This window comes from Colletotrichum paranaense (genome assembly GCF_030867605.1).
Source record: "Colletotrichum paranaense strain IMI 384185 chromosome Unknown Scaffold_3.1, whole genome shotgun sequence".
In the NCBI taxonomy this organism is placed as follows: Eukaryota; Fungi; Ascomycota; class Sordariomycetes; order Glomerellales; family Glomerellaceae; genus Colletotrichum; species Colletotrichum paranaense.
This window is the reverse complement of record NW_026848961.1, coordinates 769,688-791,314: the sequence shown is the minus strand read 5'-3', so window position 1 is coordinate 791,314 and position 21,627 is coordinate 769,688. Positions and strand designations below refer to the sequence as shown.

At 54.1% G+C, this 21,627-nt stretch overlaps 6 protein-coding genes across 6 annotated transcripts; 2 read left to right on the top strand and 4 right to left on the bottom strand.

The window, feature by feature from the left end:
• Positions 1–845: 845 nt before the first annotated feature.
• CPAR01_03801 (ABC transporter) lies at positions 846–5,674 on the bottom strand (the record flags this gene model as incomplete). The annotated part of the gene is made up of 16 exons (XM_060488087.1): positions 846–872; positions 936–1,777; positions 1,826–1,891; positions 1,941–1,990; positions 2,041–2,570; positions 2,620–2,792; positions 2,854–3,565; positions 3,616–3,870; positions 3,926–4,286; positions 4,340–4,417; positions 4,468–4,486; positions 4,539–5,043; positions 5,092–5,146; positions 5,199–5,286; positions 5,337–5,442; positions 5,519–5,674. 16 exons carry the CDS (start codon positions 5,672–5,674, stop codon positions 846–848), a joined length of 4,023 nt encoding a protein of 1,340 aa, XP_060352293.1.
• A 1,922-nt stretch (positions 5,675–7,596) lies between these two features.
• Positions 7,597–7,743, bottom strand: CPAR01_03800 (uncharacterized protein; the record flags this gene model as incomplete). Its single annotated transcript, XM_060488086.1, has 1 exon — positions 7,597–7,743. The coding sequence occupies one exon, from the start codon at positions 7,741–7,743 to the stop codon at positions 7,597–7,599; it is 147 nt and encodes a 48-aa protein (XP_060352292.1).
• Positions 7,744–7,909: 166 nt separating this feature from the next.
• CPAR01_03799 (uncharacterized protein) lies at positions 7,910–8,901 on the bottom strand (the record flags this gene model as incomplete). The annotated part of the gene is made up of 4 exons (XM_060488085.1): positions 7,910–8,097; positions 8,172–8,696; positions 8,784–8,802; positions 8,857–8,901. 4 exons carry the CDS (start codon positions 8,899–8,901, stop codon positions 7,910–7,912), a joined length of 777 nt encoding a protein of 258 aa, XP_060352291.1.
• Positions 8,902–11,344: 2,443 nt separating this feature from the next.
• Positions 11,345–11,749, bottom strand: CPAR01_03798 (uncharacterized protein; the record flags this gene model as incomplete). Its single annotated transcript, XM_060488084.1, has 2 exons — positions 11,345–11,414; positions 11,466–11,749. Coding segments are annotated over 2 exons (354 nt in total), but the record flags the coding sequence as incomplete, so codon positions are not given.
• Positions 11,750–12,269: 520 nt separating this feature from the next.
• Positions 12,270–12,844, top strand: CPAR01_03797 (uncharacterized protein; the record flags this gene model as incomplete). The annotated part of the gene is made up of 2 exons (XM_060488083.1): positions 12,270–12,501; positions 12,579–12,844. The coding sequence occupies 2 exons, from the start codon at positions 12,270–12,272 to the stop codon at positions 12,842–12,844; spliced, it is 498 nt and encodes a 165-aa protein (XP_060352289.1).
• A 759-nt stretch (positions 12,845–13,603) lies between these two features.
• CPAR01_03796 (beta-ketoacyl synthase domain-containing protein) lies at positions 13,604–20,711 on the top strand (the record flags this gene model as incomplete). The annotated part of the gene is made up of 5 exons (XM_060488082.1): positions 13,604–14,306; positions 14,362–14,572; positions 14,643–14,848; positions 14,904–19,819; positions 19,872–20,711. The coding sequence occupies 5 exons, from the start codon at positions 13,604–13,606 to the stop codon at positions 20,709–20,711; spliced, it is 6,876 nt and encodes a 2,291-aa protein (XP_060352288.1).
• Between the last annotated feature and the right edge of the window lie 916 nt (positions 20,712–21,627).

Here is a 21,627-nt window from a genome sequence, read left to right as displayed (position 1 = left end):
TGGTTCATTGTGTGTTTTGGGTTCGGATGTTTTTGTGACGAGGTATATGTAATGAATCCCCGGTTCCGGTTCCTGTTTCCCAGTCGGTGACCGACAATGGGATGAACGGGCGTTCCTGTGGGTCTGGTCCGCTCGTCAACCACGAAGATGAGAGCGACGGCTCAGCGGCCTGGTGGTGCTTGGCGAACTTGGCGCGCCCCGTGTCCGTCACAAGCCACATATCCGATGTTGTTTGTTCGGATGTACGGGATCCCAGAGGTATTGTGTTGTTGTGTTACTCTTTCAATGTCCATGTTTTGCGATTTGCGTTTCCGATTTGTTGATGCCTGGGAACCCAGATCCCAAAGGCCCCCGGACACGAGAAAAGAAGAAAAAAGGCTTCAGTGGGGAAAACTCACAGTATTGAAGAATGTGTAAAATAGAATTCAAATTTGAAAAAAGCGTTGAACGTTATGTTTGCTATGTTGATTCTTCTCGTGACGTGCGAGGACGCTCAGTGACTCCATGCATCGCGTGATTGACTTGATTGTGATGGTGGTGGAGTGGGTGGTAGCATCTCGCCTTGATGACTCGACTCAATAGAGCCACTGATGTCGGTGAAATGAATTAGAGAATTCTCTCAAAATTCGAGTAAAGTTATTTCTAAATGGAGACTAGATGACATGCAAAGTTGATAACTTTGAGGTTGTAACAAATAAGTGGAAAATGCACCTTGTTGAATGAAGAAAATTCGCAAATAACCCCGTGGTATTGATGTTAGTTTTACACAATCTTTCTCTGACGCCTTTACCACTTTCCGCCTTCTTATTGTCTAAACCCCGGATAGAGAGTGGAACCCATGGATTTTATTTATCCAACGCTTGTGATTGACACTGTTGAAAGTTAGTCAAGGGTCAAGAGGATCCAATGGGGTACGGAAGAGGAACAAGACTCACCATCTGGAAGTAAATGCCCTTCTCGGCAATCAAACTCGCGTGATCACCCCGCTCAACGACCTTACCGTCCGCCATGACAAAGATGACGTCGGCATTCTGCACCGTCGCGAGCCTGTGAGCGACCATGATCATCGTCCGGCTGCCCTTGGTGGCGTCAAACACGGCCTGGACGCCGCGTTCTGTCTCGCTGTCCAGCGCGCTCGTCGCTTCGTCGAGCAGCAGCAGCGACGGCCGGCGGATGAGCGCTCTCGCGATGGAGACGCGCTGCTTCTGGCCTCCGGAGAGTGTGACGCCGGCGTTGCCGACTTGGGTGTTGTAGCCCTCGGGTAAAGAGATGATGAAGTCGTGGATACCTGCATCCCGCGCCGCGGCGTGGATCGCTTCGTCTGAGACGGCGTCCTCGTCTTCGATACCGAGTAGGATGTTCTCGCGGATGGAGCCGGTGAAGAGATTGGGCTCTTGGGAGACGAGAGAGATGTTCTTGCGGTAGTTGACGAGGTCGAGCGTCTTGATGTCGTGTCCGTTGTACAAGATCTCGCCGCCGGCCTGGAGGGTGTAGAAGCGCTCGAGGAGGGAGATGATCGTCGTCTTGCCGGAGCCGGAAGGTCCAACGATGGCGGCGAATTGGCCTCGCTCGATTCTGAGGTCCAGGCCCTTGAGGACGGGGAGGGGTCTTGTGGGGTAGCTGAACCAGACGTCCTTGAAGTCGATCTCGACACCCTTCTCGTAGTGAACTTCGTAGGGGATGATGTCGCTGACGCCCTTCTGGGGTTGGTTGTCGTCGTCTTCGTTCTCACGGAGAGCCAGGATGCGATCGGCTGCTGTCTTTGCCTTGGCAATGTCTATCGACTGTCAGCTGCATTCACGTATGGGAGTAGAGGGGCACATACTGGGACCAAAACTGAGCCATTGACCGGCGCTCATGCCGCCTTGAACAACCGCAATGTAGACAACCACTGCAAAATGTCAGTAAACAGACGGCCTCGATGAGTTGTATATACTTACTGTACTGGAAGGGCGTGTACTCATGCCCGGCAAGCAGCTTGCCACCGTACCTGCAGATAGTCAGCAATAAAGTCTGCAATCCACACTTAGAGGCACTCACCAAAGTACGAAAGCCATGCAGAGCAGCGAAATACTATCGCTGAAAGAAAAGACCATGACGGAAAAGCGAGACTTGCGGAAAGCATCCTTGATGTGGTCCCTGAGCAAGTTGTCGTAGCGGTCGCAAATTCCGTCTTCCATCGTAAGACTAGAGACGGTGCGGATCGCACTGATGCTCTCCGACGCAAACTTGGCACTTTCGGCAAAGACGGCATTGTTGGCAGTCTCGAAGCTGGTCTCGTGCCTCACACGGTAGAACATGGCTGCCACGATGATGGGCATGGATGTGCCGAGCGCGACAAGGGTGAGCTTCCAGCCGAAGACGAGACCAACGACAACGCAGCCGATGACGTTGAACAGCGAGATGAGAACGAAAGCCATGTTTGTGCCTAGGAGCTGCTGGAGCATGGTAGGATCGGTGGCGAGGCGGGCCGTCAGGGAACCAGCGGAGTTGCCCTCGGCGTCGAAGAATGAAGAAGGCTTGTAGATGATGTTTCGGAAGTACTCCTTGCGATAGACGCGGACGATACCCTGAGAAATTGTTAGAAAAGCACCTAGCAGAGATGGACGAGTGACTTACGAAGCCGATGGTGGTGGTAGCCCAGCCGAGCAGGAAGTGACTGACTCCCACACCTGTAGCGAGATACATGAACATCTCACACCAATGATTGGCGATGACTCTTAGGAAGTTGCCCCAGTAAGAGAAGAGAGAAACCAGAACCGCGAAGAGGTAAGCTTGAACGGGAGTGCTCGCTGTGGATCGTATTAGTCTCTCGGCTCCAGACTGGAAAAACGAATGGCAGTGAGCGCTTACCTCCAGCACCGAGTGCTGCAAATGCAATGATGATGTACGTCTTCCATCTCTTCCTCTGCTCGCCGAGCAGCTGACCAAAGCTACCGAACATGTGGAATGCTCTCCATCGACCGAGACATCCTCTTGGCTCCCTGACAACTCTCAAGCTACCGGCTTCGATGCGCTCGAGCTCCTCGTCAGAGCCGTTAATCTCGTGGAGATGTTGAAGCATGCCCGTGGAAGTGCCCTCGCTACTGGGTCTCTTCTCGGTGAGATCCCCGGTACTGCTGCCTCCTTGAAGAGACTTGTGAACAGAAAGACGCTCAGGCTCGGGTCGTCTCCAGCTGAGGTCACCAAAGAGGACATCCTCTTCCTCTTCGACGCCCATGTCGAGCTTCTGTGCAGTAGCCAGAAGGTGGTAAGGACCGTCGACCTGGGACATGAGCTCTTCGTGCGTACCCTGCTGGACGACCTGGCCCTTGCGCAGGAGAATGATGTTGTCGGCCTTCTTGATGGTTCCGAGGCGATGGGCGATGATGATGGTTGTGCGTCCCTTGCATGCACGGTCGAGAGCGGCCTGTACAATCTGCTCGCTGCGGACATCGATGGCGGAAGTGGCCTCGTCGAGAATGAGGATCTTGGGCTGCTTGACGATGGCACGAGCAATGGCGAGACGCTGGCGCTGACCACCGCTGAGCTTGATACCAGCATCACCAACTTCAGTTTGGTATCCCTAACGCGGGTTAGTATACGAGTCTGACGCGGAGGCTTTGGAGATAATACCTCTGGCAAACGTGAGATGAATTCATCGGCAAAGGCGTCCTTGCACGCCTCTTCAATCAGCCTTGCCTTAACCGCCTGGGACTTGTGCTCCCATTCAGTCCCGATGAGACCGTACTCGACGTTCTTGAAGATAGTAGTGTTGAAGAGAGCGTTGTCTTGTTGGACCAAGCCGATTTGACTACGCCACCACTTGGGATCGATCTCGCTGAGTAACCGGCCGCCGACACTGATGATACCGTTGCGGAGCCAGAGAACCTGATATGGCGTCAGTTACTGTCTCACGAATGCAGTCAAAGAGTACATAGCTTACCAGTTGATTAGTCTGCATGTCACCATTGAACTCGTACCATCTCTCCAGAATGCCAACGATTGTGCTCTTTCCGGAACCCGAAGGACCCACAATGGCAGTGACTTTGCCGGCAGGGAACGTGAGGAACAGGTTGTCCAAGATCTTCACGTCGGGACGCTTGGGGTACACAAAGTTGACGGCCTGGAAAACGATATCTTCAGCGGCCGAGACCTCGGGCGCCCTGAGCGTTCCGTACGTAGCTTTGGGGGCGTCTATGATGGTGTGGAAGATGGCGTTGGCGTCGGCGGCCTGCGATGCGGACTGTAGTGGCGCAGTGATTTGACCCAAAGAGGAGGCCATCATCATAATGCAGAGAAGAACACTGTATTTCGGATGAGTTACTCGAGCTGATCCTGAGGGAGTATAATGACTTACACGATCAAGGATGTGGGAGTCGTCAGGGCCATCATAGTGTACATCTGGAAAGCGTACCAGAATGACAGAGCGAAGGTTCTAAACGTGTTAGCTGACAAGCTTGAGTGTCCGTTGGATCGGATCCTTACGCGTAGATGGCGAAGAAAACTTTGGAATGTCAGCAAGGAATAACTCTATCAGTGAAATCGTGCCAACTTACTCAATCCTTGTTGAACCGCAATGAGCCAAGCCATACCAGCACCCCTCTTCCGTGATTGATCTGCCAATATTCCATACTTTGCAAGCAACTTGAATTCGGCACCGCACGCAGCAAGCATTCGGATTGAGCTGAAAGCCTCGGTCGCGACGGAGGCAGCCTGGATATCCATGTCCTGGACATCCTTCAACCTCTTGATGATTGGCGGCGTGGTGATGGCATACACGATGGCGATGAAGACCAGCCCGGAGCTCGTCGTTAGTGTGAGAAGCCAGTTGTAGGCGAAAGCGATGGTAAACCCTGCAATGACGACTGCAAGACTAGAGAAGAACTGTCCCATTTTCTCGGAGATACCCAGCTGCAAGATACTTGCGGTGATGGTAATAATGGCGGCTGTCTGACCAGGCGCCAACATGTCTAGCATTGAGATTGGGAGGTTGAATAAGCATCGTAGGTAGTGCAGGCGAATCTTTGCTGAGATGCGAAGACTCGTCATGCGGAAGCCCAGCTAACCATGTGTCAGTCAACGCAGAGCTTATGCTTTGAGAGTACTCACATTGGAGAGGTATGTCAAGATGAGCCTGGCAATGAACAGATAGACGATGTATAATCTGGTCAAACGTCAGTCGATGCGGCCAAACAAGCATACAGGCTCAGACTTACACTCCCTGGTTGACTGCTTTCTCAAAGTCTTCTTGTGTCTCTGATGTACCTTGCATAAAAAACCCGGTGAAGGTGCCGACCAGTTGTCCTAAGCACGTTAGTGAGCTGGTATAGTCTTGAGCGTGGAGATGCACTCACCAAATACAATGTTCATCACCGGCATGGTAAGGCCGGCACCGATAGCGCCAATGATTGACCCCACTATGATAAACTTGTCGAGTAATGTTCCATAGTGGAAGATTTTCTGCGTCGCCGGTCAGCAAAGAACGTGTACGACGAAGCCACGATGGCGACCAGGTGCTAGAGTGAATTGAACACACAAAGAAGTTGCGTATCGTCAATAACGTCTTCGCGTTGAGCTTGTACCAGGCCTTCTTAGGCTCCGCCGATGTGGCACCGGGATCGGTGGGGGCGCCCGCGGCCCCGTTGGCCGCAGCCGGAGCTGCCGCATCAGCGGCGCCGGCCGGCGTGGCCATGGTGGGTTCGGGTGTTGGAGTGGGTCTCGTAGACCGGGGTGGATGATCGGATACCGGGTCCGGCGGCAGGTCGTGTTTGGGTTGCAAGCTATGTGGAGGCCCGGGCCATGTGGGAGCTGACCAGGGATCGGCGTGTGAGGAGGGTGGGCTTGCTTGAGTGGTAGATCCGGTATACTTTGACTAAATGCTCGTGTCCTTATGCGATGTTCGATACCCAAAGTCGTGGCAAGATTTGTCAAATGCCAAAGATGTTGCTTTCAAGTATGTTGAGGGTGGCGTTTTTTGTCGTCCCGCGGTAGTCTCCAACAGTTGACAAAGAGCAAGCAGGCGACTTGCTAGGATCCGGGGGATGGACAAGTTGGCAAATCGCAGATGGGACTCTGGAAGAAACCACAGCCAAAACTCGATCAGGAGGGGAGGGGAGGGGAAGGGGAGAACAGGGCAAGGGTTTGGAAAGGGGAAGTCGGGGGATGGGGGGTATCGCTGTAAATGGAGGGAACGGCAGATGTAACCACTAAGGTTGTCAACGGGCCACCTGAGTGATCAAAGGGCTATGTTGGTTCCGCATCGCTGTTCGAAACAGCGAAATCGACCCAGCGCCGAGAGAGTTGTTTGGGGATGAGGATTGTGAGATTGCTTGGTGGGAGAGATGGGATGGATTTGGAGACGGAGACAGAGAGAGAGTAGAGGGTGCCTTTCTTGGGGAGAGCAAATGGTTGATGCCTTGGGACTGAGAGGGGAGACGCCTGGGCAGCAAAGACAAGTCTAAGTCGATGATTCAGAGGTAGGAAACGCTCAAGTGGAACTCAATAGGGAAACCCAGACCCAGAGGGCGGAGCGTGGGAGGAGCGTGGAGGAGAGGAAGGGCCATGGAAGGAATGGGGGCAAAGATGGCTGAGAGTGTGTGATGGTAAGCTCAGATCGGTCTTGGAGGGGGCAAGCGGAAACGAGTAAGGGAACGGACGTGGTTTCTTCTCTCTACCCGTGTGATGTAAAGATGAAACGAGAAGCATGTGTTCATGTTCCCTTTTGCTGGGGGCTCTCTTTTCTTAGTCTTCGGTGCAGTGCTCCAGTTTTGCCGCTTCTTTTCGCGGGTACTTTCGTATGTCTGTCTTCTCACTCACTTTGCACTATTTCCGTGTCAAAGCTCTGGACGCCAAAGCGCATGCTCAGAGCACGGAATAACGACGGGATACCATTTTCTCATACTCGCATATGCAGGTTGAGGGGCCATCTGGGATCGCCCGTGCGGGAGGATGGATCACCTTCCGGCTCGTCCCAGAGTGGTCTGGGGCAAAGCCAGGAAACGCATGCTTTGCGATCCAAGACAGGTACTGCACCCAAGTCCCCCTTCCTCATCCTTACCCGTCCACACCATCCCTTCCCCTTCACCACCCTTTCATTTTCTCCATGTGTCGCCAATCTCTGACGATCAATGCCTAGAAGGGCAATTCAATGGAGAGATTTCATCTTTTGTTTTACAAGTCATGGGAAGTGGTGTCCATGGTTCGCAGATGAGCGGCATGGATTGGCTGGCCGGAAGAAACGCGAGCCAGGGGATGCGATTCCGAGGCCACACGTGAAGGGATCGTTTTTAATTTCTTGCCCAGCGCGTTTTCTCTGCCCGTGTTTGTGTTTAGGAACATGTGTTATCCATGATGTGTATTTCTGGCACATGGAGTATTTGACATCTTGACTCCAAAGGCTAGTTGACAGATCCATACCTACCCCATCATGACAAAAGACAAACGTCTCTAGACTCTACGGAGTTCGTTTCCGCCGGATCATGCATTTATGCGCTTCAGCCTCTAGTCAGTCAATCAATCACATTTGACATGTTGACGGACCCGTGATGGGAACTCCTGTCAAATGCTCTGGCATTGCCATCTAGAATTCCTAGCTGCACTCGTCCTGCCTAGCAACTAATAACCCATCCAAAACCCCCTTGAAGAAGTCGGTGGCGATAAACATGATTTGAAAACCAGTAAGCCAGGAAAACCATAAACCGACGCAAGAAAACCCAAATAACCATAATACCCGACTCCAGCAGGCTCCAGGATATGCGGCATGCCAAACACCCGTCTATCTCTAATGCTGACACGAGGAGGAAACCAGTCCCTTTGATGTACCTCCTTGCCCCGTCCATGAATCCAAAAAAATCCAAAAACGACAATCGATGCTAATTATCCGGGGATATTCCCTCAGCTGGGATCACCCCTCACCCACACTTCATCCTTACGACAAGAGACCCTCTTCTTGCATGTCAGCCTGGGTCTCGCGGATGATGTCGCCAAGCTCCTTGATGGTATCCTTGTCACGGGGTAGGGTATGGCCCTTGGCGTGGTCGAAAAGATATGCGGTGTCGGGATCGCACATGTTGTAAAGGGCCATAGAACCATCGACATAAGGATCCAAGGATCCGACTGAAAGGAAGAGGATCGTCAGCATTCCTCCGGATAAGCAGCATTGAAGCAGTGCGAATATCATCTTGACTTACTGATGTGCAAGGTGCGGGCCTCGATGCGCTCCTCGCTCTCGTCAGAGAGGACCAGGGCGTGAGTCTTGGGGTCGACCGGAGGCCAGCCAGCAAAGAAGATGCCATACTTGAACGCCGGCTTGATGCCGGAGCGCTTGAGACGACGCTGCTCGTAAAGCATAAAGGTGGATGCCACAGTGGCGCCCTCGGAGTAGCCGATGATGCCGTCAAAGGGGCCGCGCTTCGCGACAATGTCGGCCAGGAACTTGATGGCTCTGTCGGTACTGCGGTGGGTGGTTGCGATGCCTTCTCTCATGAGCTCTCTCATCGTGTCTTCGGGGGTCTCGCAGTCGGGGAAGTCACGAATGCGCATGAGGACATCGTCGCTGTGAGACTTCTCAACATCTCTATCGGGCTCGATGAAGCGGTAGTAGGGGGGAGCTCCGAAATAGTCCTCAAATCCCGGAGGCGGGACGGCCTTGCAAGGTCCATGGATGAAGTGGAACTGAGCCGTGCCATCCTCAGTAAGCTCCTTCAAGATGGGGGCTGAGAGAACTATCAGTAAGTGAATCTCAATAGTGAAGCCGCTCACGATAAGTCTGTGGTGACTCTACTGCATGAGGGAGAACTCACCAAGTTGAACTTGGAATTTCTAGTGTATGTTAGTAAAATGCCCTAGATAGCATCAACAGGTCTGAGTACTCACGTCCGAGCTGCCGTAGGCACCGGGAAGGCACAAGAAGCGCAACATGGTGAATGTAGGTATGTGTTAGCGTGAGATGTGAGAGCGGAACCGAGCGAGACCGATCGTCCAATGACAAGTGAACTGTCAAAAAGCGGGAAGCTGGAAAGTCGACGCGAGAGTATTTGTGATGGAGTGGTTTGATGATGTTGATGATTGTGGATGATGAATCAGCGAGGTGTGGAGATGAGATAGTTCGATGAGGATGGCCTGGCCAACAGGAGCGTTTTAATCAATTCGAAGCTATCTAAAGAAACACTTGTGATATGATGCGCGGTAATCGACCCACGACGAAATCATCAGCTCAGACAGGTAATGAGACGGCGCAGCAGTTGAGGCGGGACGACGACAAGACACAGGAGGCGGCTGAGTTGACCCAGTCCCAGGCTTAGAATGACAACTCAAATCGACCGTGACCCGGAACGAATAAGAAACTTGTGAAACTCTGCACCTCAGCAAGATTGGGGCGATGAGTTGTCTTGTCGGTACCTTGCCGTTCAATGATAGGACCAACCCGAACAACGGGTCGGTTTGGGCTGTCTATGGGAGCGCGAGAGCTGGAGCGGAATACTGGACCAGTGGCTGATGGGTGGATGAGTGCTTCACTGAAAGGGTTGGAATGATGAGGTGATGTGAGACCGGGCCTGTGAGTATCGGTCCTGAGACCGGCTTGGCAGGGTGTCCCGGTCCTCGGTCGAGTAAAAACTGGACGAGGATAGACGATGTTAGTGAGTGGGCGACTCAAGACATGGAGGCGAAACAAGCGCGGCGAGACGCCACGCCACATGGAAGGAGTCGAGGAATGCCTGCCAGTGGGCTTCTCTGCAGAGAGAGGCAAGACACTTGGCAGATAGTCTGATAGACGTGGCAGGCTGCCAGTCAGTCTCTGGGCATCCCGAGATCCGAACCCTCGGTCGACGCGTTGGTGATGCACTGGTGCAACCGATGACATGTTGGTTGTGAATGGACTACTTTGGGCTGGACTTCGGTCCGGCTCTTGTCACCTTGTAAGCTTGAAACGGGATAAGGAAGTGCCCGCGCGGGGGCGCAGTGTGGGTGTGACGGTCTCGTCTATCTGACTAGAACGGGCGAGGAGATGAGCAGAGCGGGATGGGTGGGATAGTCAGAAAGTGTGCTGAAGAGCATGATGGGCTTGAATGAGGATGTGGGATGAGAAGGTTGTGAGAGTGCGCTTGTGCGTACATATCGGAGAGTAAGCGAGGATGAAAGGCGGGTGAGAGAGATTGGGCGATTGAGTGGCCTGGGGGATGAGTGAGTGAGTGAGTGAGCGGCGCCCACGGTAGGCGCGTGTGTTTGCAGAGAAGGAAACATTGTTTTGCAAAGATGCGTTTCCTTGGAACACGGCCGTTCGCTGACTTGCAGAACGACTTGACGGGATGTGGTTAGATGAGCTAGGATGGAACAGGACACATTTGGGGGATGAGAGTTCTCGTATGTGATCCTTGAGTGAGTGAGCATAGCGCAGGGTGAGTTAGTGGGTAGGGGTAGGATTCAGGTACACATTGACAAACGAAGCGTACTGCAGCGCGGCAAAGTCCGAGGTACCTCCTTGAGGTTCCAGCTGTACTCGAGCTAGGACGACCGTAGAACCATACTAACGCCTGCGCAAATCGAGTGCGGTGCAGGGACAAGGCCTCTAGTGTGGCTGGCGCGTGTCAAATAAGAGCTTTGATGGTGCAACGGCACGGGAAGGAGGTGCGACGGAGGGCGCGCTTGTGATTTGGAAGCTGCCAAAGCTTTCTGACAGAAGCAGTTTTAGAAACACCCTTCATGCCTTGGGTTCTCTGCCAGTGACAACGAATGGAACCGGGATAGGGAGTCGAAACCTGAATGCGAGACCGAACTCTCTTGACTCGATGGAGTTGCGGCAACGATTGTTGTTGTCGAGAAGGATGATGTGTAATTAGTTGTGTCCGAGAGATGTGGAAATGTTCAAGGGAGTTGGGCTGAGATGCGAGTGGAAGTATTGCGGAGAGTTTCCATCGAGGTGGACCAGAGACACGGGTATGGAGCATTAAGCAGGACAATGTCTTAGACAGTGTAGTACGATAAGGAGGGTAGATGCGATAGGTCGATAAGACGATAAAGTGGACATGGTCATATGCGGTGCAACCCAAGGCGACCTTACGTTGACTTCATCCTCTCTTCATCCTCATCTCCCGTTTCTCCCAATCCCCAGTCGCCAGGTCAGGCGAAAAGGGCCAAGGTAAGCCAATTCGGGCGATAGATCCGACTATTCCTTTTTCGGGATCCTGCACCAACACCTGCATATGGTGCCGTTCGAAGACTGCATCTCCCACCTGCAATCACTGCGAACTCTCTGCAGCTTGGATCTGCCGCCGCGTTTTTCTGTACCTTTCAACCCCTGCTTTATTCTCCCTTCTCTCCCCAGATGTCTCGCCCGCCGGATATTGTTCCAGACGCAGGTATACTACGAATACTGCTGTTGCCCCAAGGCTGCTGCCGAGTGCCCACTCAATCCCGTTCGCTGGGCTGTCTTACAGTAAGACAGACGTTGGAACGGTCCTGGGTCCTTTCTTATTGATCTGTATAGGAACCGGCACCGCATACCTTGGCAGAGGGTCTCGGTTTGCTTGATGCGATAGGCCTCTGTCCTGGTCCTGACCATGTCTTCGGGACGAAAGTGGGCAGAGAACAGACGCAACGCCTCGACACCTCCGCCGCTGCTATCGTGACCGTCGGTGCTTTTGACACAAGACGCACTCTTTTCTAAACCGAACAACAAACGAGCGCCGATGACCAGACCAACTAAACATGAGAGCAGATGAAGGGACAAGCTCCGCCACGTTGGGTTTCTCCAGCAAATGTTCTGCAGAATCCACAGAACCCGCAGATATTCCCAGCAAGTAGGTCCAGACGGTTGCCTGGAGATGGGGAGAAATATGCACTCCGCCCCATCATCTCTTCTACGGGCAGCTTTCAGAGCTGCTCTGCCTCTTTCTCAGTGTCTCTCTTTGTATGTGTCTCATTCGGTAGGATGGCAAGATGATCAGTCTGTGGCCAGAAGCTGCAGGATCCCATCCTTCTTGCTCTCCCTTGGCACTGGATTACTGGGTCGCCACTGCAGCGGCAACTTCCAGACATCGGCCGCAAAATGGCTCTCAAGAGTCCCAAGTGAATCCTAACAGAGCCTCCTCAAGTTTATGAGGCTCAAAGAACCTCCGGGAAGCCAATCACGACGGCGAACGAGACTTACATAATCCGCAACAAAGTTCTCCACTCCGGCCTGCTAGGCCGAGTCGGGACCATGCCGCAATGACCTCGTCTCTCACGTCCACGGAGCACACTGCGTGCTGCGTTGCCATGCCGCGCTGTGCTTGGCTCTGGTGCTTCCAATGCTGCTGCTCCACCTCCTGATGGCCCAGCTTGCCGTTGCTGCTGCTTCACGGTCCAATGCTTCAGTGGAGTTACCCACCCCAAAGAGAACCCCCAGCCGTTTACTGCGTAGTGCGGCGTACCGGTGCAGACACCATGGCAACTCCCCTCGGCGACGACTTCACCACCTCACCTCCGAACCACGCCACCGGGCTCCCGTCCGGGAGGTTCGAGTGTTCATTGCGTTCCCATGTATTGGTCCGAATCAAACGTCCGGCTTCTGCACTCTGCAGAGAAACTGCATACCAGACTGCATACCAGCCTGGCAGTGCCGCTCAATTGCAAACAAACTAAGGCACGTCTTCACGCCATCCAGCATCCAGCAAATCAAGGGCAAACCGCCTTGCAGTTGATCATGTCTCCGAATCACGGTGACCGATTGGACATGGAAACACCCCCTTGGACGATGAACCGCCGGTCCTGCTTCTCGCCGCTTCATGGACCGCATATCCCTCCTACCCCTTCTCCAGTGATGCGCGAATATGACGAACGGATATACCAATTTGCCCACACATTACGCATAATCAGTTCATGAGGACTTGCTTTTGACCAGATTAACCATAGACATGGTACAAGCTTCTCGCCTCGGCCGCCACTGGGCCACTTCCCTCGTGCTGATGCTGGACAGTCCTCCCTGGTGAATCTGGGGGAGGCGACGTCGTGGTGAGCAGGGACTGCCGCTGCTCCGCTGCTCCGGGTCAACATGGGCAACCCGGCATCGGATGTGCCCTGGCACCTCTCCGTGATGGTCCTTGTTCGTTCCTGGCATGCGCCCAGTATGCACGTTCGGGATCTCCCTATGATCTACCTAACCGTCAGGCAAATTTAAATCACACAGGCTAGTCTGTGCGAGGAACTCCGGCCGACTTGGCGATCTGAGCACCAACCAGTGCCTTCCATGTCAACTCACTCGCGACGGAGCGAGCACCATCAAGTGTGATATTTCCCCATGGCCGTTGATCAGCTAAAAACCCTACGAAGAATCCCAATCAGGACCAGGAAAGAAGTTTCGTCACACTCACTCATCTCAACGAGGCTTGGTACGTACTCCCATATCAATCCGGCCTGCCCTCTTCCAAGCCCCAAGTTTTCTATCTAGAGCATACGCAGTCCGCCTTTCGTTTCTTCCTCCTCCTCATCCGCATTCTTCCCTTCTTCTTTTGATCATTGTAAGGAACGCCTAGAGCGCCGGAACCTTCGCTGTCACTTTCTTCGTTGCTTTCGACGAATGCTTGCTGGATAGATTCGACACATACAAGCGGCTTCCGCCAATCCCCCTCTTCCACCCTTCATCATGGCGCCCGGCGTGCTGTCCTACTCCTCATCGGGGACATCGCCATCGGCAAGTCCTGTCATGATGACCCCGATCGACCACTCCGATACCACATCCGATGGCTTCACTAGCCTGTCCGTGGGGCCCCTAGACGGTGTCGGCCTCAACATTCACGGACAATCAACAAATGGTCACTCCAATGGCCACTCCAACGGCAGTGCCAGTGCTCATGCGACGAGCCAGGGCTACACCAACCCCGTCGGCGGCAGCGACGCCGGCCTGAAGCAGATGCCCATCGCCATCGTCGGTATGGCCTGCCGTATGCCCGGCAGCGTCTCCAGCCCCGCCGAGTTCTGGGAGCTGTGCTCCCGCGCCAGAACCGGCTTTACTCCCGTGCCCAAGGAGCGCTTCAACCACGAAGCATTTTACCACCCGAACCCGGGCAAGACTGGAGCTTACCACGCAGAGGGTGGTAACTTCTTGGACGTCGACCTGGCGTCGTTCGATGCTCCTTTCTTCGGTTTGACGGAGAAGGAGGCTATCTCCATGGACCCCCAGCAGCGTCTTCTGCTCGAGTGCACATTCGAGGCCCTCGAGAACGCTGGTATCCCCAAGCACACGATTGTTGGAAAAGACGTCGGTGTCTTTGTCGGCGGCAGCTTCGCCGAGTACGAGAGTCACTTGTTCAGGGACAGTGACACGATCCCCATGCATCAAGCCACAGGTATGAGGGTAACCCCTGTACCCCAGACGTTTTATTGCGCTAATATACGGTTTAGGATGTGCCCATGCGATGCAGTCCAACAGACTCTCACATTTCTTCGATCTCAGGGGACCGAGTTTCACAGCAGACACAGCTTGCTCAGCAAGTTTGGTCGCCCTCCACTTGGCGTGCCAGAGTTTGCGTGCTGGCGAGTCAACCTCAGCGATTGTTGGTGGTTGCCATCTGAACATGCTGCCCGAGTTTTGGATTTCCTTCTCGTCTTGCAGGTAGGCATGCGCTGCACGCTTGGATGCTTTTCGTCACACTGTCTCTCCGTTACTGACACAATGACTGCAGATTGCTCGCGGACTCTGGCCGATCTATTGCCTTTGACCAGCGCGGTACCGGTTTCGGCCGAGGCGAAGGTTGTGGCATGATTATCCTTAAGCCCCTCGACCAGGCCATCAGAGACAACGACTCAATTCGTGCGGTCATCAGAGGCACTGGCATCAACCAGGATGGCAAGACGCCTGGTATTACTATGCCTAGTGGCGCAGCACAGGGTATGCCACATTGCATCCAGTTTTTCATGAAACCATTTACTAACAATCTTCACAGAGAAGCTCATGAGGCAGATCTACAGAAACGCAGGTCTTGACCCCAATGACTGCGGTTATGTTGAGGCCCACGGCACTGGTACCAAGGTCGGTGACCCGATTGAGGCCACCGCGATCCACAATGTCATTGGCCAGAACAGATCAACGAAGGATCCCTTGTTCATCGGCTCAGTCAAGTCGAACATTGGTCATTTGGAAGCGGCGTCTGGTATCGCTGGTGTCATCAAGGCAACCATGATGCTGGAGAGAGGTTTCCTCCTTCCCAACCACGACTTCAAGAAGCCCAACGAGAAGATTCCGTGGAAGGAGTGGAACATGAAGGTTCCTGCCACTCAAAGGCCCTTCCCCAAGAACAAGAAGTACATCAGTGTCAACAACTTCGGTTTCGGTGGCACCAATGCACACGTTGTTCTTGAGAAGGCACCTCACACCGGCGCCCCCAAGAAGGACAACAAGAACCTTCCTCCTCCCGATAACAAGAAGGCAAAAAGCACAAAGAAGATCTACGTCTTGTCTGCCAACGACAAGAACTCTGTCGGTGCCGTCATGAAGAACCTCGTTGTCTACCTCGAGCAGAGACCAGAGATTTTCCAGAACGATCTCATGGACAACATCGCATACACGCTTGGTTCGCGTCGCTCAATGCTCCCATGGAGGGTTGCTATCCCCGCCACTGACTCTTTCGAGCTTATCGAGACCCTCAACAGCGGCAAGGTCATTCCTGGCAAGGAGACTGAGCCCTTGAGAATCGGTTTCGTCTTCACTGGTCAGGGTGCTCAGTGGTGGGGCATGGGCCGCGAATTATACGGCCAGTACCCCATTTACACTGCCGCCATTGACAGAGCCGATGAGTGTCTGAGGAAGTTGGGTGCTGAGTGGTCCCTCGTCGAGGAGCTCAGCAAAGACCAAGAATCTTCCAAGGTTTCCGAGGCTCACATTTCTCAGCCGGCTTGCAGTGCTGTTCAGCTTGCATTGACTGACCTTCTCCGCACCTGGGGCATTCGCCCCGCGGCTGTTGCTGGTCACTCCTCTGGTGAAATTGGCGCCGCGTACGCTGCCGGTATCATTGGCTTCGAGGCCGCCATGGCCATTGCCTACCACAGAGGCCGTCTCATCCCCATCCTGAAGCAGAGAAACCCTGATCTTCAGGGCTCCATGATGGCCGTTGGCGGAACCAAGGAGGAAGTCCAGCCCATGATCGACGCTCTCAAGCAACAACAGGTCAGGATTGCCTGTTACAACAGTCCCTCCAGTTTGACCATTTCCGGTGACTCCGCAGCTCTCGGCGAGCTCGAGAAGAACCTTGAGGACAAGCAGATGTTCAACAGACGCCTGCAGGTCGAGACTGCTTACCACTCGCACCACATGAACCTTGTTGCCAAGGAATACCGCGAGTCCATCTCTGAGCTTCCCCATCCTCAGACTACCGATGTCCGCTTCCACTCTTCCCTCTACGGACACCAGATCGACGGCTTCGAGTGCCAGGCTCACTACTGGGTCAATAACCTTACCTGCCCTGTGCGCTTCTCTGAGGCTCTTGAGACCATGCTGGAGCCCGTCGGCGAGCACAAGACTGGCGTTAACATGATCATCGAGTTGGGTCCTCACTCTGCTCTCCAGGGACCCATCAAGCAGATCCTGAAGCACGTCGGAGAGGCTGCCATGAAGGTGCCTTATGCCTCTCCCCTTGTCCGTAAGAAGGATGCCGTTGAGTCTGCGATGGACTTGGCCTGCAATTTGATCACCAAGGGTGCCATTCTCAACATGGACAACGTTAACTTCCCCAACCTGAAGAAGAAGCCGTCACTGTTGACTGATCTTCCCCGCTATGCCTGGAACTACCAGAACAAGTACTGGCAAGAGTCTCGCATGACTCAGATGCACAAGTATCGCAAGTCGCCCAGAAATGATTTGATCGGTCTTGAGGCCATCTACTCCAGCGATCTCGAGCCGACATGGAGAAACATTGTCCACTTAGATGACCTTCCATGGCTTCGCCACCACGCGATCCAGTCGGTGACAATCTTCCCCATCTCTGCCTTCATCGGCATGGCTTTGGAGGCTTCCGCTCAGTGGGCTCAGCGCAAGGAGATTTCATTTGAGAAGTACGAGCTGAGAGACGTCTCCGTCGTCAAGCCATTAGCTCTGCAGGATGCTGATGTTGAGATGACTATCAACCTGCGCCCCCACCAGGAGACCAACCTGACTGCATCCGAGACCTGGAAGGAGTTCCGCATTTGCTCTTGGTCTCACGGCAGTGGCTGGACAGAGCACTGTGTTGGTCTCATCGCTCTCCATGGCACTGAGACTAATGAGGTCGATGGCAAGGAGCAAAAGCTCGCCGCTCTTCGCGGAGCTGAGGCTACCATGAAGGCCAGCGAGGGCCCTGAGGCTGTTGCCGTTGCGGAGAACGACATGTACGAGCGCCTGACTGAGCTTGGTGTCGGCTATGGACCATCCTTCCAGTGCATCAAGGACTGCAAGGCGTCGAACAAGTACTCCACTGGTACCATTTCATCCTTCGATGTTGCGGCCGACATGCCCAACCACTACCAGACCAGCTCTGTCCTCCACCCTACCTTCTTGGAGTCTGTCATCGAGATGTACTGGCCCATCCTTGGCGCCGGCCGCACTGACATCAACACGGTCTACCTCCCCTCTTCCATCGGTCGCATGTCCATCTCTCGCGACATCACCGCCCTTACTAAGGAGGTTGGCAGCACCCTCAAGGCATACTGCAAGGCTGATTTCCCCGCCGAGGCCCGCTCTACGAAGGTCTCTGTCTTCGCCACCTCAGAATCCAACGACTTGGTCATTGAGATTGATGAGCTCACCGTTTCTCCCATCATTGACGGAGAGACTGAGCTGGCTAGCAACCCTGCTCGCGAGCTTTGCTACAAGCTTGAGTGGGAGGAGATTGGAACTCTGAAGTCGCTGTCTGGCAAGTCCAAGACCAAGATCAACGGTGCCTCCGGTGTCAAGGTTGATGCTCCTTTGCCCGATGTTGACGTCGCCATCATTCACGGCGACTCCAACTCTCAGCAGATGTTGGCCAACGGCCTCGCGATTGCTCTGGCCAGTGCAACCTCCAGACTGCCTGAGATGGGTACCATGCACGAAGTCAATACTGAGGGCAAGCTTACCGTCGTCCTCACTGAGATTGAGCAACCTTTCCTTGCCAACCCTACCAAGGAGCAGTTTGCCGAAGTTCGTGGCATGCTTGCTGGTGTCCAGGGCTGTTTGTGGGTTGTCCGTGGTGCATACGACAAGGCTACCTCGCCTGAGTCCAACATGATCATCGGTCTTAGCAGAACCGTTCGCTCTGAGACTGTCCTGCCCTTCGCTACCCTTGACCTGGACGACAACAACCAGCTCGACGAGGACGATTCCGCTGCAGTCATCTTTGAGATCTTCAAGCTCGCTTTCGGTGCTAGTGCCTCGTCCACCAGCGAGCTTGAGTTCATGGAGCGATCCGGCAAGCTCTCCACTCCCCGCATTGTTCACGATGAGGACATGAACGAGTTCGTCCACCGCGAGACCAACCCTAGCGTTGTTGAGATGCAGCCTTTCGGCAAGGACAAACGATGCCTCAAGATGGAGTTCTCCACTCCCGGTGCCATTGAGACGGTGCACTTCGTTGACGACATTGCTGCCACGCAGCCTCTTGGAGAGAACGAGATTGAGTTCGACGTTAAGGCCGTCGGCATGAACCTTCGCGATGTCATGATCGCCAAGGGCCAGATCCCTGAGGCTGACAAGCACGCTCTTGGTGTCGAGGCTTCCGGTATCGTCACCAGAGTCGGCTCTGCTGTCAGGGCCCACAAGGCCGGCGACCGCGTTGCCGCCCTCACCATCAGCCACGGTGCCTATGCTACCCGCACTCGCACCACCGCTGCCAACGTCATGGCCATGCCATCCAACATGTCCTTCGAGGATGCCTCAACTCTTCCCTTGGCTTACTGCACTGCCTATTACAGCTTGGTCGAGCAAGCCCGCCTCCGTGAGGGCCAGCGCATCCTGGTTCACTCTGCCGGTGGTGGTATTGGCCAGGCTTCAGTCTGCCTCGCAAAGATGATCGGTGCTGAGATTTTCGTCACTGTCAGCACCGCCGCCAAGAAGAAGCTTCTCATGCAGCACTACAATGTTCCTGAGGACCACATCTTCTACAGCCGCAACACCACCTGGAGAGCGGCCGTTAGACGCGCGACCAACGATGAGGGTGTTGACGTTGTTCTCAACACCCTTCCCGGCGCTGATGCCCTGAGAGAGAGCTGGGCTTGCCTCAGCCGCTTCGGTTGCCTCGTTGATGTTCGCAGAAAGGATGGCTCTCGCGCCACCCGCCTCGACATGGGCCAGTCTGACAGCAACGCCTCCTTCCTCAGTGTCGACATCTTCGGCCTTGCCGCCGAGAGGCCCAAGATTATGGAGAGACTCGTCGCTGATGTCTCCAAGCTTCTTGCCGACGACCAGCTCCGACCCATCGACCCTGCCACCGTCTTCCCCGTGTCCTGCATGGAGACAGCCTTCAAGACGCTGCAAACCACCCAAGGCCCGGGCAAGTTGGTTGTTGTTCCTCATGCTGAGGATGTCGTCATGGCTACTCCTTCCAAGGCTGCCAAGGCCCTTCTGAAGCATGATGCTACCTACCTCCTCATCGGTGGTACTGGTGGTCTCGGCCGCAGTATGTCCAGGTGGATGGTCGCTCACGGCGCCAGGAACCTTGTTCTCCTGTCCCGCAGTGGTTCTGCCACTGGCAAGGTTAAGGAGCTCATCGACGAGGCTGCTAACGATGGTGCTCACATCACCGTTCGCCCTTGCAATGTCGCCGACAAGTCTAGCGTTGAGCAGTTGTTCAACACTGGCCTCAAGGGTCTTCCTCCCGTCCGTGGTGTCATCCACGGTGCTATGGTCCTTCGTGTATGTTACCCATCTTATTCACCTCACCTTCTTTGTACTAACATCAGTCTAGGATGTTCTGTTCGAGCAAATGACCTACAACGACTACACCTCGGTCACCGAGTCCAAGGTCCAGGGTGCATGGAACTTCCACAATGCCCTCCAGGAGCGCCAGACTGAGCTTGACTTCTTCATTGCCATCTCTTCCGCTGCCGGAGCCGTCGGTAACCGTGGTCAAGCCGCTTATGCCGCCGCCAACTGCTTCCTCAACGCCTTCGTCCAGCACCGTCTTGCCCTTGGTCTGCCCGCTACCTCTCTCGACTTGACCGCTGTCTCTGATGCCGGTTACCTGGCCGATGGTAGTGCCGAGCGTGCTGCTGAGGTCGCCAAGAACTTGGGATCCGACAGCATTTGCGAGGCCGAGGTGCTTGCTCTCGTCGGCGCATCCATTTCGAACAAGACTTCCGTCTGCAACCACCACGTCATCACTGGTATGCGCATCACGCCCAGCATCCAGCCCTTCTGGACTCCCGATGCCAAGTTCAAGGCTCTCCGCCTGGCCGCCGAGGAGCTTGCCGCTGCCGAGGCCGGTGCCAACGGTGCCGTCTCACTCAACGCCGCCCTCAAGGCGTCGCGCAGCGAGACAGAGGCCATGGAGGTTGTCTGCCGCGGTTTGGTCGAGAAGATTGCCGCCGTCCTGATGATGGAGATTGAAGACCTCGACGTCACCCGCAGCTTGTCGCATTACCCGCTTGACTCGCTTGTCGCCATCGAGATCCGTAACTTTATCACTCGCGAGTTCGAGGCCAACATGCAGGTCCTCGAGTTGCTGAGCAGTGGTAGCATCCAGACTCTCACCAAGGCTGTGTGCAAGAAGAGCAAGCTTTGCGTCGGATTCGACTGGAGTAACTAGAGACTGAGCAACAACATTTGGAGAGATACAAGAGAGACGGGAGAAAGAGTTATGGGCATCATCATACTACGAAGACATGAAGACGAGTGAGTGGTGTTTTATTAGATTGTTAGTGTTTTTCGGAGATATCGTCAAAGATATGATGGGGCGCTTTTATGAGGATATGGATTGTACTTGTATGAGTCAAGGGCATGGGATAAGACTTGATGGAAGGACTTACACAGGAACATGGTGGTCACACGGGACACAAGGGCGATCAGAACCACAATTCTGCAGTCTCCTTACTATTACTAGTTGTTATGAGTGAGTTGTAACAAGTTTTATCTGTATTTCGTGTAGGAACGCTATGGGAACTGGCAGGGACAACACCGGGAGAAACAATTCAGCGAAATCTGGAGAGAAAGGTCTTGGAGGGATTACAGCTGAGGCTGAGAGGAGGAGGGGATACAGTGGAGATTGGAAATCATTGGGTCAGGCATTGTGGAGTTTTGATGTCATCTACATTTATAACTTTCCTTAGCTACCTTAGTATCTAGTGTTGAATCATTGTTATCGTTTTTCCTTAGAAATCACTGACCCTATCCCTCCCCTTCGCTCGGCTAGTAGTTTGCCAACAAGTTGTGTTCCTCCCGGATAGTGGGAAAAGAAGGGACGGGTGTTGAGCCACTACTTACTGGGGCACGACTAAGGTACTGTACTGAGGCAGCGTATAGACCCTGTAGTAAGGTGGTCTCTGGAGGGAATCAGCTAACCTTCAACTTGGCTGTGCTGTCTGACTATATTGACTCACGGCTAACGGCCAGGTCTTGCCATAGCCTCTATCAATTGACTAGCCAGTCGAGTTCAGGGACTTGGATCATCTCCTTTTGGCCTCAAACCCCCAACTTCCTTACCAGCACAATCCTTCTTTGCGCAG